We start from the raw sequence: 14,307 nt of genomic DNA on the forward strand, positions 1-14,307 counted from the left end.
GCCACCCAGCCTCTGTTTGTTTGAAACCCTTTAGTAAACTAGAACAGGGTAACTTTTTCAGTTCTGTACCTAATAGGATTGACACTTGACTGGGGATTTGTGGGGCGGGGACCTCCTGATTTTGTGACCACCTAGTTAGAGGAGTTCTGAGTATGTGTATAGTTGGATTTTTGTGTGTGGAGGAGAGTAGAAGTTGAGAGAGCATCTTTTCCCACCTAATGCACATGTTGAAACTGTGTAGCCAGCGCATGGGCACTAGGGTGCTAGGTGTTTGAACTGGGTTTCACAACAGAACTGTATATGCTGCTGCATGAAATAGCTGAGGTGTGCGTGTGTTTTAATGGCTGCTCCGGCAGGCTGCACGGAGCCAAAGGTTCATATTACGGGGATCAAGGTGAGTCCAGCCCAGGCCTGCTCAACTTAGGCTCCCCAGCTGTTTTTGGACTACAACTCCCATAATCCCCAGCCACAGTGGCCAGTAGCCAGGGATTATGGGAGTTGTAGGCCAACACCTACAACATGGAGGAGGGCCCAAGTTGAGCAGCCCTGGCCTGGCCCATGCCTTCTGGGGTGGCAAAACTCTACTGCTGTTCCCAGGTTTTCCCAGCAATGCTCATGGAAAGGGCCCAGAGCCACCTCTCAAGAACTTGTTGCCTCCTTCCAGTCCTGGATCCCACTGAACCCTCCCAGGTGTCCTTCAGCGGTCTTCCCTCTCTCCAGGTCTTTTCCTCATTTTTCCAACCCAGCCCCTTATCTCTTGGCTTAAGAGAGAATTTAGACAGAGGGGTGGATTCAGACAACCACCAGAAAGTAATTTGAAGGGGACTGAAAGTTCCTCGGGAGAGCAAAGCTACTTCCAGAGGTGCACTTAAGTAAGTTTGGAGGCCCCGCTCCCACTACATGTTAAGCATCATACCCCACACACCCCATGACAAACACAGTATTTCTAAAACGTGGGGTATAATTTATACAGTAGCAGAAACATTTCAACACGCAACTTAACATATCCCCATCCCACATTTTTCTTTCCCCACTCCCTGCTCTGTCTCTCAAAAGCACCCGGCACAGGTCATAATCACACTCGGCCGCGTGGTGCAGTGCAGGCCAGCTGCAACCACACCACCCGCGACAGTCCAAAGAGGATTTGGGGGCCCCCAGGGGGTGTTGAGGCCCTGGACTTCAGCCCCAAAGTCCAGGGCTAAGAGTGCCAATGGCTACTTCCGTGTCCTCCAACCTGCCATGTTGAGTTGTCAGTGTCTGGTTCCCTTTGCCACCCGAAACTCCTGGGTGGCAGAGAGACCCACACATTGGCAACCCCACATTGGCAGGTTGCACCACCAGATGAATGTGTCCCTCAACCTGGGAGTGAAACCTCCACAGGGACCTCTGGTTCCCTCAGACTTACTTTCTGGTGGTCATCTGAACTCACCCAGAGAAAACTTTTCTAACTCACCACTTTAATCTCACTGTAGACAGTACAATGGATTAAAGGACGATTCGCCAAATCTATCTTGGTGCCCTCTTCAGATAGGCCACCTGGGCAACTGCCCGCCTCATCCACCCCTAAGACCAGCCCTGCTAACGAGTATTTACTAAACTTTCTGGTGAATTGTGAACCACCTGCCTTTCATGCTTTCCAAAATCCACAGCTTGTGGTAACTCATAGTCTGAATACAGGTGAGAACAAATGGAAGAGCAGCTCTTGACACAAGGTCAGTTTTCTGTTTTTTTAAATTTTATTTGGTTATTCGCACTTAGTCATAATTATACAGTAGCATATTTTCCTCTTTTGTTTCTTAATTGCTTACATGTTGGCTAATACGGACGTCCTGCAGAGTGCTACGCTGTCGAGCTAGGTAATCTTGTTTCTAAAACAGTACAGGTAAACTATCAAAGGTTACAGTCAAAAGTGAAGAGAAGCAAGCCAGCTTCCTGAAGAAAGAGGTTTTTGTTTTGCGTTTGGCTGCTTCTGTCCCAGTTTAGAAAAAAAGAAATCTAAGAAAGAAAATGCACAGAACTTGGTAAAGTAACAGTGCTACTTCCTACAGCAAAAAAAGGCATTTCTAAGTACATCAAGGCTTAAGTTTTTTTTTTAATTCATGCACTGGCGTTCAAGTGAAGGAAACGGAGAAGAACCAAAAGGGTGGTGGGGAAGAGAGGTACTGGAGGAAAATAATTTGAAATGAGGAGTTCAGTGGGCATACTTACCCTGTGCCCATGACGATTGCTAACCATGGTGTTATCTGCACCAAGGCTGCACAACTTCAGCCCTCCAGTTGGCAGGATTACAAATCCCATAATCCTTGACCTGGCCACTGGCTGGGGTTGATGGGAGCTGTAGTCCCCCATTTGGAGGGCTAAAGATGTGCAGATCTGATCTACACTAATGGTTTTGGCAAATTCCTGGAACTCAGGGGGCAGGTGGTGGCGGTGAAATCCTCAAGGGGGCACTCAAAGCTGGGTCCCCAGGCCATTGTGGCTTGGAGTTGTTACAGCTGGGAACCCAAGTTCGAGAAACCCTGCCCTATATCATCACTCACTGACCTACAATTGCCAGGATAATTTGGAGGCTGCTATGGCAGTTAATGGTACAAAAGAGAGATGCTGGGGTCTTCTCCACCCCTTGAGGTATTGGTATCCTGTGCAACTGCCAGCTACTGTAATGGCATCTTTATACAGTTATTTTCCTGGCAGAGGAAAATGTTGTTGTTCTCCTCTCCTCTCCCTGCAGCATTTCGCAGCTGCTGCTTGTGGGTGAACAGTTCTGTGCCAACTCTGAGTATAAAGGTGCTCTGGGGAGCGGGGGGAGATACACTTGCTGCTTTGTGAGGAGACTTCGGTGGGCGTCTATGCTACCAGTGGTGACTGGGCCTGCTGCTCAGGACTAGATCTGGTCCTTCCACGAAGCCTTCAAGTGGGGCCCAAAGGCCATGGTCTTCTCTTGCTGCTGCCCCCCAACTGGTATCCAGAAGCTTCCTCTCTCTGAACATGGAGGTTCTATCCAGCCATGGATGAGCCTATGTTATAGAGCTTTTGGCTGGCCAGAAGGTGTGGGGAAATGATTTTTAAACAAGCAACAACAACCCCCCGCCCCCACAAGCCTGGATGTGGAGCTAGGGTTGGGAGCAAATGTGCAAAAAGTGCATAGCTATTGTCAACATGCAAGAGTTCTTAGGCCAATTGAAGTGTCCTAGCTTCTTAAAACCATCTTGGGAACTCTGGTGGGGCGAAACTGCTGAGAATGGTTAGAGGGTCTCTTACCCTCTCATGGAACAACAGTTCCCACATTTGGAGGGGGGAGAATTTATTTCGCTTAGTGTGATGTTTCACCCTGGGATTGGCAATCTCCCACTCTTTCCTGCTCGATAAAACCACAAGTGCCATCTTTACCTCTCTGGTCTGCAGCTCTTTAAAGAGTGAGTATATATTATTTATTTATTTAATCTGTCTGTAGGACTGTCCAAAACGCAAGTCTCTTGGTAGAAAAGAAAGTGGGTAGGTTGTGTGGCTGGTGCTGGGTGAGCCCCATGTGCGGAAATGGGTGTGAAGTCTGCACATAGGCACACTCCAGTAGGCATGGCTTTTCCCCTCAGATTGCTCAGGGAGGAGTCCATGCTTGATACGGGGGAAAGTGCTTTTCTTTAAGCTTTAGTTGCCATGACGGGGCATTTAATTTGAACAGTAGAGGGCAGTGCGGGCTAAGGGGCAGCGAGAGGTACCTTGAAAAGGGTCATTACCTGTGATACCCCTACTGACTGGCCAAAGATGCACTTTTGAACGTGGTGAGCCTCTTTATTTAGCAGGGGGAGAGTAACTGGCCCTATCCGTCCCCAGCAGAGTACCTCCAGTGACTGCCTATCTTATGTTCCTTTTTAGATTGGGAGCCCTTTGGGGACAGGGAGCCATCTTATTTATTTGTTGTTTCTCTGTGTAAACTGCTTTGGAAACTTTTGTTGAAAAGTGGTATATAGTGGTTGTTACTGCTGGCACTTGCAAGTCACCGTGAGCAGCAGCTGTGGCGCCAGCTCTCCCCTAGCCTCTGTGCATGCATGGAGGCCATTTCTGTGGCCAATATGGTGTTGCCTGACCACGCAAATGGTCTGCGCATGCACAGAGGCCAGGTGAGTGCTGGTGCTGGTGCTTGCGGTGGCTTGTAGGTCCCAGCAGTGTCGCAGGTAATAGTTTTTTAAAGGTACCTCTTGCCCCCCACCCAATCTGAAAATGTAACACACAACTCCACTTGGGGCACCTTTCCCTTTACCCACAGAAGTAAAGGAACAACTCGTACAACTCATGGCAGCAAACCTGCTCAGTATTGCACTAGGCCCTGAGCTCGATAACTGACCCAACAGGAACCCCAGAATCGTCCCTTTGTTTTGCTTGGGCTCTGTCTGCAGTACTACAGTGGGACTGTAGGCCTATCCAGGCGTTATATTGCATGCACTCGCACATATGTTGGTGTGGATGACTCTACCCGTGTTGTTCGTCTTAAAAGTGGAACTGGGCGCAAAGGCATGGCACAGATTGGGGCTGCTGTCCCTCGGTTCAGCATAATAAGGTATGGAAAACTGTACACGCCGATGAGCCTCAACCAAATGTGCAGATAGGGCTTGTGTTTCTGGTAGGACCAGCAGGAGGTTGTGCTAGAGGTTTGGTTCTGATCGATTGTGTTCCTTCACTTCAAAGAGCAAGCAGATCACACTTCTGGAGAGAAATGTGTTCAAAAAGACAACACCTGTAACAAAGTGGTTAGAAAAGACAGGAGTTTTGTTCTCTGCAAACCACAGAAAGGACTGAGCGCGTCTGGAGGAGAGAGTGGCCTTCACTCCGCTGTCCCATCTTCTGCTGGTCAGTCTCTGTTGAGGGTGCACCAGGCAGCTGCCGGGAAAAGAAAAGGAAGAAGCGGTAGTGTGTGTGTGTGTGTGTGTGGTCCTTCTCCACCCCAAGGAGGGAAGAGCAAAGGCTCTTCCAGGAAGTGGTGTGTTCCACGATGATAGAGAAAATGAGAAATCCACACGATGCACAAGGATGTGGAATAATAGTCTTATGTGTGGATTGCCAGCACCATCTGCTGGCAATCGGGACCAATCCATAAATGAATTAGTTTTTAGTCTAATTTCCATATGGAAAGTACCTTTATGCGATCGCCTTGCATTCTGTGTATGTCCATCCATGTCTCTCCCCTAACAACTTCATATTGCTTGCATCGATTTGCACCAAATTTGGTGTGATGTTGTGCCACACAGGGGTAACTGCATGACATTGTTTGTGATATCATGTGCCCTTATCCAAGATGGTGGCCGCATAGAAGGTAGGTGGATCAGTTCTTACCTGAACTGTTCGCTTCCCCCCTCCCCCAAGGTAGAACGAAAGGAGTTTTAAAAGGCAGTTTATTCATGGATTGCCACTGATTCCCAGCAGGTGCCACTAAGAATATTGCACAATCTCCTTGTCCATGTGTGGATTTCTCATAATTTGGGCTGAAATTGGAATGTATCACATTCTGGATAAACCCTGAGAAGTGTGAGTAATTTTTCTGCCCATCAACTAACCCCTGGATTTTTATTTTTCCCATCCCATCTCTGCAGCTGTTTATTGAAGACAAAGTGTGTATATGCGTGAGAGACAATTAAAATGTGGAATCTAACATGGCAGTCTGCTTGCTCACTCAAGGCAGTGGCCGACTGCCTCTTTTATCCCGTCAGCTTGTAGGAGGAACCCAGGCATAAGAGAGCTTGCCTTTGGCCAGTTAGATCATCTCTTTATGGGCTCCCTGAGCCTGGAGTTCAGCTGGGAAAGAGTGGGACACTTTCATTTAATTCAGTGACATCTGATTCTGTTCTGCTTTTTGTAATCTACCCCAATAAGGACAAGAATGCTAAATAAACTTTAGCAGGAAAAATGGAGGCAAGGCAGTTTCTGAAATATGAAGGAAGCGGGGGTTGATGAAACCAGACCGCATAGCAACTGACAGTTCACTTTCTCTGGAACTGCTTCAGTACATGGCCATGAACAAACTCCTATGCAATGCTTGCCACAGTGAGCAAGAGTGCCCAACCTGGGGGCCTCCAGATGTTGCTGAACTACAACTCCCATCATCCGCAGTTACAATTTATTGTGGCAGGGGGTGATGGGAGTTCAGCAGCATCTGCAGGACCACCGGTTGGGAACCCTGATCTGCAGTACACTCATGCCCCCAGTGCATGCCCTGGATTTATACCTGGCACTGACACAGTGGAGACGGCTTCCGGCTGAGTCAGCGTGTCCACTTTCACATGCCGGAAGCTCTTGCAAGCCGGACTCTGCAAGTGCCTGTGGAAGAAAGAGGAGGAGAGTGGATCATGCTATGGGAGAAAGATACGACTAATATTTATAAACCACTTTTCAACAGAAGTCCCCAAAGCAATTCACATAGAGAAATAAAAATAAATTAAATGGCTCCCTGTCCCCAAAGGGCTCACAGTCTAAAAAAGAAGCACAAGAGAGACACCAGCAACAGCCACTGCAGGGATGCTGTGCTGGGGGGTGGATAGGGCCAGTTGTTCTCCCCCTGCTAAATAAAGAGAACCACCACTTTAAAAAGGTGTCTCTTTGCTCAGTTATTAGGGGAGTTTAGATTGCTTTAATAAGTTAGTCTTCAAATTTTCCAGTGCATTTCAGAAACCAGTGTGGCCCCTTCAGGTCCTACTCTGCACTTCTTTAAACAAAATTGAATTTGATCTGCTCTAGAGTTAGTGGCGTCACCTTAAGTGGTGCAGCAGGCAAGTGCTTGACTAACAAGCAGAAGGTTGCCAGTTTGAATCCCTGCTGGTACTTATATCGGGGATCAGTGATATAGGAAGATGCTGAAAGTTGCTGAATCTCATACTGCATGGGAGATGGCAATGGTCAACCCCTCCTCTGTTCTACCAAGGACAACCACAGGGCTCTGGGGGCGCCAGGAGTCGAAACTGACTTGACAGCACACACTTTAGAGTCAGTGGACTGACTTACTAGTTGGACAAGAAGACACTCTATACAAAGTGGGGCCATCTCTGTATGGTTCTTGCACTTGATGTAACATGTTTATAGCTGCTCATTGACCATAACAAAGCTACTCCCTGAATTTTAATCTTCCAGTCTTCTTGCCTGCAAGTGCAAAGGCATTGGGGCAGCTGGGGAATACGCCCTACTAATACTGATGATCGCCAGCACGCTGTGCAGCATGACAGCTCCACAGGGCTGTGCCTGGGGCTGCTGTGCAGACAGGATGCAGCCCGATGCTGTTATGAATGGGGAGTTGTGCTAGGTGGGCTCACACAGTCTTTCCCATGTGTGACAATGGGTGGGGGCGGGGGGGAGAGAAATGGTGCAAGTACCTAGCTGCTGCTCTTAACAGTTTTGAGGCTGTGCTCTGACTCCACAGCAGTCTCAGGATGCAGCACTCATGCGCTTTACTGGGTTTGCGTGAGAACGTAATAAGACCAGGGCCGAGTGACTGAGCATATGCGGGTGGGGGGGGGGGGGCTTAACATTTCATATGTAAAACACAGACGCAAGCATACACAATGTGACATTCTTGCATTCCAAACTTGAATTCCAAAACTGAATTCTCTGGCAATAAAAATCTCATTTGAAGGAAGACCCTTGGACTCCCAACACTTAACTCAAAGTTGGATGGCATCCACTGTGTAGGTTATATTTAAACAATCCATTATATATGTTGGATAATTGGTGGACCATGCAGTAATACTTCCTAATGATCTACAGCTACCAGATTTTGCATGAACAATCCTGCCACTGAAATTAGCTGAATGCACGACTATTTACACTAGAATATGCTGGGGTGGGGAGGAATGTTTTCTCTAATTTTTTTCATGTGCAGAATAAGTTTTGTTCTGAGCAGCAGTAACAAGGTAGTGTGTGCGCACCTGCATTTAGAATGAGACTTTTCCTGATTTGACCTGAGCGGGATATAAAATTAACTGAGTGGACATCAGAAAATGTCTGAGTGTGCACACCTTAGAAACAGGGGTGTGGGCGGGAAGGTTGAAATATAATTTGCTTGTATTCTTTTTTAGACGAAATCCTCAAGATAACAAGCAGATTTTAACTGTCATTGTTCTCAACAGATGTTCACTACTCAATCAGATCAGTAATTCCCAAACCACATCATGCCCCAAAGCAGCAGATCTTTCTCAGATTCACATTTACCATATATAGCCATTACTGAATAAAATGAAACATGTTTGAAGTTCAATCGTACAAATTTCAAACAGTTCTTTTACTTCCTTTTTGCAAGCACATTAATTAAAAAAACAACAACCCACCTGATTACCTATATTTAAAGTCATTTTGCATAGATTGTACTGATATACGAACTATGCAAAATGACCTTGCCTAATCACCTACTAGTTGAATATTATTGGACAGAAACCCAGCTATGATAGTTGCTCCCATCTTTAAACTGACAGAAAAACACTTTGTGAAGCATACAAGTGCATTGCTTTGCTTCTGCCACAAAAACAGGAATACCATGAAGAAAAATGGGCATGATTTAGCAAAACTTGTACACTCTGTTCACTGAAATTCTTTGTGTTTACCATTTTTGTTTGGTTAAATATAAAATTCAGTTAGATTTGTAGAGCCTTGCATTTGTGTTAAACTGTGCTGACATTGCAACTTTTATGTGGTAAACTACCTAGCGATGTGAGTTTGGGGCAATATACAATTATAATAAACTAATAAACTGTTGTTCTTGGCCCCTGTTTTTAAAATGTTGGGTCTTGTTCATAACTCTGCACTATGCCCTCTGCTGCCTTCTCTTCAACGGCCTGCTCCTCCAACAGCTGCACTTGATGCCCGTAGAGTGTTGTAAGACGGCTCATAGAGCAGGACTTCTGCAGTTCTCCATCGAGGAGAGCTGCGTCGGCATATCTTCAGAACAGGCCCTGTGCTCAGGTGGGAAGCTCTGCTGAGCGGCCGGGCACAAGGCCAAGGGCCTAAAGGAGCAGAGGGTGCCCAGCGCAACAGATGGCGGAAGAAGTGTGCAGATGGAAGGCTCTCCAGTGAGCCATCTTCCAGGTGAGATTTTTGGCACAGGATCTAAGCGCAGGGAGAGATGTGGCTTTGCTTTCTTTTTCAAGGAGCGAACTTGCAGCGGCTCCCTCAGCTATGTTGAGCCGGATGTCCTCCTGCCAAGTCGAATGATGGGTGTACCTACCAGAACATTTAAATGCTTGAACTGTGGATCTTACTTCCTGCAAGGAATGAATCTAAATGGGGGTTGGGGCAGGACAGCATTTGGCACCCTAGTTCAGATGCCAAAATGTCTTAGGCTTGGCCCTTCATCTCTTGCTTTTAATTAAAAGTATGAACATTTACTGCTAAACTTGAGAGAGAGATCTAAATCTAGGTTCACCAGACCAGAATGGTTAAAACGGATGTTTGGTCTGTGGCGAGGAGAAATTGGTTCTTAAATCCTTTCTGATATTCACTATGCTGAACATGTATATGTGAGAGTATAAAAAATGATGCAGCTTATGCTGTGACTATATTAGTGAGATATTCTAACATTTATTTAAACTGGAAAATAATCAGGTTTTGTAAAAAAATGAAGGGCTTGCTTTTCCTTCCCTGATGTTGCTCACATTCACCCCAGTATATCTAACAGTTGGCAAATATCAGCAAGGCTAACTTCTTTTCCCTTCCACCCCCTCAAAAGGTTTGTGGTGCCATAGGGAACAGCTGACTCAGACCACGTGGCGAACAGCTACAGACTGGAGCATCTGCATGAGAGCCAACTTCAGCTAGCCACCATGGCATGGCTTGTAGGTCCGGACTGAGGCCAGGTTGCCCTTCACAACGATGCCTAGGAAGCTGCCTTCTACCAAGTCCGACTCTTGGTCCATCTAGCTCAGCATTGCCTACTCAGACTGGCAGCAGCTTCTCCCAGGTTGCAGGCAGGAGTCTCCCTCAGCCCTATCGGGAGATGCCAGGGAGGGAACTTGGAGCCTTCTGCATGCAAACATGAAGATGCTCTTCCACTGCGCTACAGCCCCATCCCTTAAGGGGAATCTCTTACAGTGTTCTCATGTTGTCTCCCATTCAAATGCAAACACGGGCAGACCCTGCTTAGTGAAGGGGACAATTTGTGCTTGCTGGTGCACAACAAGACCAGCTCTCCTTACCTCTTCCAGTCCTCCTCGGTCTCCCAGAACTCATAGACAATGAATGTGACTCCATCCGGAAGCCTCACCGCAGTTACGCTGCAAGAAAGAGAAGCAAGTGGGCAATGGTCAAAAGCAAAAACAGTTGTTGAGAACAGAAGGGATTGTACATGGGCATGGGCATGATCTTCCATCAGGCTGTATCAGGAGGGCTCTTTGTCCTACATAGGAAGCTGCCTTATACTTCAGACACCAGATGCATCTGTAGCAACTGATTATGGATGCTATGCCCCTTGAATTTCTGCCTGAACATGTAATAGAGCAGATGGCATTGGGGGGGAAGGTGTAAATTAGATAGGTGTGGTATCTCCTATCCCTTGCCGGAGATGCACCTGAACAATTTTTGCCTCCACAGTCCACTGTAGAACTGGAAGCTCAAGAAAAGTAGGGGGTATGTGAAATCTGGTGCAATCCTAGCCTAATGTGCGAGATTGAACAAAGTTGCTCTTGTTTACATATGCAGAAAAACAAACGGGGTGCACGCACAACGAGGCAGAAAAAGCAAAAAGAAATCGTGCACACTGCTGAATGAGGGAAAACCAAACTAGAAAAAAACTGGAAAAGCACGAGCTGGACTGTAACCTAGGAACCTGTGTGGTGATGATGCCAAATGATACCCATAGGCAAAATGCATCTACCACCTCTCTTGTGAGCAAGAGGAGGCCCCCCCCAGAGGCAAGTCACATGACTGACTCCCCAAGCCGCGCACCCACCCTGGCTTCCTTCAGTTGTATTCATCCTCCAAAATTGATGTGGGTGTTAAGACCTGGAGCTACCAGAACAGCAGGTCTTTCTCTAGTACCGTCAAATGACTTGCATCCTCCACAATTTACAAAACCTTAAAAAAAATAATTTTGGATGATGTGCTGTTGTGGCACAGCTTTACTATGCTTACCACTCATTTAAGATTTCTTTACTTCATGAGCTGAGTTTCAGTGGGGGGGGCATTTTAAAATCTTGTCTCTGGGCCCCCTCCAACCTCGCTATGCTCCTGAATAAAGGTATATGTTTGAAAAAGTACCAAAATGAGTTGCTGTCAGGAAACATGCACCTATGGCGAGTTTTCCTATGTATGCCATTGTTTGTAGCTGTGGTTGTTTCTATATGTTAGGCAACAATCCAGTTCCAGCAGGATGATTCCAAAGGATGCCCTAAAAAATGAGGTTCTGAAAACTTTCTGCCCCTCCGCCCCCCCCTGCAGAAGAAAAACCGAAGTCCCACTTACTGGAAGCAGTCCTGTTCTCCTGCCACATTCTTCAAGTACTGTTTAAGTGAGCCACAAAACTCCCCCAGGTGCTTCTGGGAAACAGTCATCTCATTCCGTACCAAAAGAAGATACTGAAGAAAACAAAAGAGAAGAGAATGTAGCTAAACCTTGACATGGACAGGTTTTGTTTTGTTTTTTAATTAAAAAACGAACTAGTAAAAATGCCACTACCACTGCCGTAAATACCAGTGTCCATTGGGCTGTTAGGTTGCACATGCCTCCCCATGCCACTCTTGTGGGGTTTCCGTATGCCAAGAAGACTGATCAGACATTTGGTTGGATACATCTATGGGCTGGTCTTGAGGTAGCAAGCATGATTTGTCATGCCCTCTCTTCTGCTGTTGCTCCCTTGCACCTGGGATTTCGAGGCATCTTGCCTCTCAGGCTGGTGGTGGTCTATAGCCACCAGACTAGTAGCCATTGATAGACTAGTCCATGAATTTGTCTAAATCCCTTTTAAATCCAAGCTAGTGACCATCACCACAGCCCATGGCAGAGAATTCCATAGATTGATTATGTGCAGTCTGAAACAGTACTTCCATTTGTTGTATCCTAAAATTGTCTGGCCTTTCACTTTCATGGGATGACCCCTGGTTCTAGTGTTGAGAGAGAGAGAGAGAGAGAGAGAGAGATTCTCTCTCTCTCTCTCTCTCTCTCTCTCCACTCTCTCTACTCCATGCCTAATCGCCAGCATTTTGTTTTAAGAGAGATCTCTTTTCCATCTTCCTCACAAAGGTGGATGGAGTCTGAGCCTTCATGGATGAGCCCCAAACACTTTTCCCCAGCTGTGAGACAATGGGAAAAGAAACACTTCTGCAGAGAGAAGGCGAGTTATTTTAAGGCCCCGTTCTTCATACTCCAGTTGCTTTTTAATCACAAGTGACAGGATCTGATTAGAAAAGCAATCTCCCAGCTTAACCTTGCTTGCATCTGAAAGCAAACAGCAGTACCGGCAATGTGCTTTGAGGGCAATAAATACAGCTTCAAAGCACATCCGTTAGCAATATGATGGATCGGTTAATATGGGATACAAGTCAGGGCCGTAAGATACTCCTGGGGTGGAGGAGAGGTAAGGCAGAGAAAGGGACAGTTCTTAAGTCGCCCTCTGTGTGTTTCTGTCCCAGGGGGCGAGGGAACCCTGAGGAGGCTTCAAATCCAGCTGTTTAATTAGGGGCAGCTCCGGAACAATGAGTTTGTGGGGAATAAAGGAGTGGTTACCTTAAGTGGCACAGCGGGGAAATGCTTGACTAACAAGAAGAAGGCTGCCGGTTCGAATCCCCGTGGGCAGCAGCGATATAGGAAGATGCTGGAAAGCATAATCTCACACTGTGCGGGAGGAGGCAATGGTAAACCCCTCCTGTATTCTACCAAAGAAAACCACAGGACCCTGTGGGTGCCACGAGTCTAAACTGACTTGATGGAACACCTTACCTTGATGGAACACCTTACCTTTAAAGAATGGTGAGGATTTTTTCTATACATTAACTATGTTCAGAGGTAAGGTAATTAATGCTCTTTGTTTATTTAGCTTGTTAAGCAAGCTTGCTTGACATTTTAAAACTTATTCAAAAAATGGGCCATATTCCTCCTGGAAAATACTGCCTTTTTTGGATGTACAGATGCCTGTACACTCGCACAAACTTCTGTGTGAATGACTGTACCTGTTTCACTTAGAAATCGAACCTGTATAAAAGCCCTCAAATGCATGCTACAGATACGACAAATATTTATATACCGCTTTTTAACAACAAATCTCAAAGCAGTTTATGATAAAAAAAAAATAAAATGGCTCCCTGTCCCCAAAGGGCTCACTATCTAAAAAGAAGCATGAGATAGACACCAGCAACAGTCACTGGAGGTACTGTGCTGGAGGTGGATAGGGCCAGTTGCTCTCCCCCTGCTAAATACAGAGAATCACCACTTTAAAAAGGTGCCTCTTTGCTCAGTTTGCAGGGGACAAATAGGAAACATCTGTGTACTGCGGTACCTGTGTTCAATATAATATGTAAATAACTGGACCTATGTACAGTGTACAAGTTTTGAACATAACATGTGAATGGGGCTATCCCAGCCCAGTTCCTGGCCAGGAAGGAAGCTGAGGTGTTGGTCTGGCTCCTGAGAGGTAGGGTACCTCTCTATCTGGCTGCACCTGCTTCTGCTGCTTGTTTTGGGGTAGAGGAATGAGAAAGTGAGGCTTCCTTAAACAACGGAGGCCTTTAAAAAGAATTACTTCAAGCTATAGGCCCATAATATTCTATGACTGTATTGTCCGACACTTTGTTGTAAAGTTCCAGTCTGGTGGTTAGGGGACTGGGAAATAATTTTGGGAAATAATAAGCATCCACTACCCCATGGAGGCCTCCCGATATATAACAGCCCAGGTTTAGCAAAGTTTACCACTATAATTAATTTCCCTACCAGAAATCTGAACAGGAAGTGTGCATGGGTTTCCAGATGGCAATAAACTGCAGAGTGTTCACAGCTTTCATGCAGATTCCAAGCATGATCTCACGCCCCATACACATGCTGCGGCAAGTTTCTGAAATACTTCCCACCACGCTTTTACCTTCTGTACTTACACTGAGCAGGGACCTTGCATGCTTTTTGCAGCGCCACCTGCTGGCCAACTCTTGCATTGTGAAAAGAACCCACCTTGTTGCATTACGACTTCTGTGATGACTGGGGAAAGGAGTGGGTTCTCAGATCCCCTGCTAACTGGGCAAAGAGGCACCTTTTACCGTGGCGATTCTCTTTATTTAGCAGGGGGAGAGTAACTGGCCCCATCCACCCCCAGCACAGTACTTCCAGTGACTGTTGCTGGTGTGTGTCTTA

At 46.5% G+C, this 14,307-nt stretch overlaps 1 protein-coding gene and 1 long non-coding RNA gene across 2 annotated transcripts in view; one reads left to right on the forward strand and one right to left on the reverse strand.

Annotated features, from left to right (window-relative positions):
- Positions 1-1,713: 1,713 nt before the first annotated feature.
- Positions 1,714-14,307, reverse strand: part of NECAB2 (N-terminal EF-hand calcium binding protein 2) — a 215,989-nt gene continuing 203,395 nt past the window's right edge. The window contains exons 10-13 of the mRNA XM_053271119.1: positions 11,434-11,546; positions 10,170-10,247; positions 6,221-6,312; positions 1,714-4,878 (exon numbers count right to left, since the gene is read on the reverse strand). Of these exons, the coding sequence (XP_053127094.1) occupies positions 4,850-4,878; positions 6,221-6,312; positions 10,170-10,247; positions 11,434-11,546 (312 nt within the window). The 3' untranslated portion in view covers positions 1,714-4,849. The remainder of the gene's footprint in view (positions 4,879-6,220; positions 6,313-10,169; positions 10,248-11,433; positions 11,547-14,307) is intronic.
- LOC128334368 (uncharacterized) lies at positions 7,528-11,642 on the forward strand. The gene is made up of 2 exons (XR_008311271.1): positions 7,528-9,063; positions 9,704-11,642. It is a non-coding gene; the product is annotated as an uncharacterized LOC128334368 (long non-coding RNA).

The sequence above is a fragment of the Hemicordylus capensis genome, chromosome 9 (assembly GCF_027244095.1).
Source record: "Hemicordylus capensis ecotype Gifberg chromosome 9, rHemCap1.1.pri, whole genome shotgun sequence".
NCBI lineage: Eukaryota > Metazoa > Chordata > Lepidosauria > Squamata > Cordylidae > Hemicordylus > Hemicordylus capensis.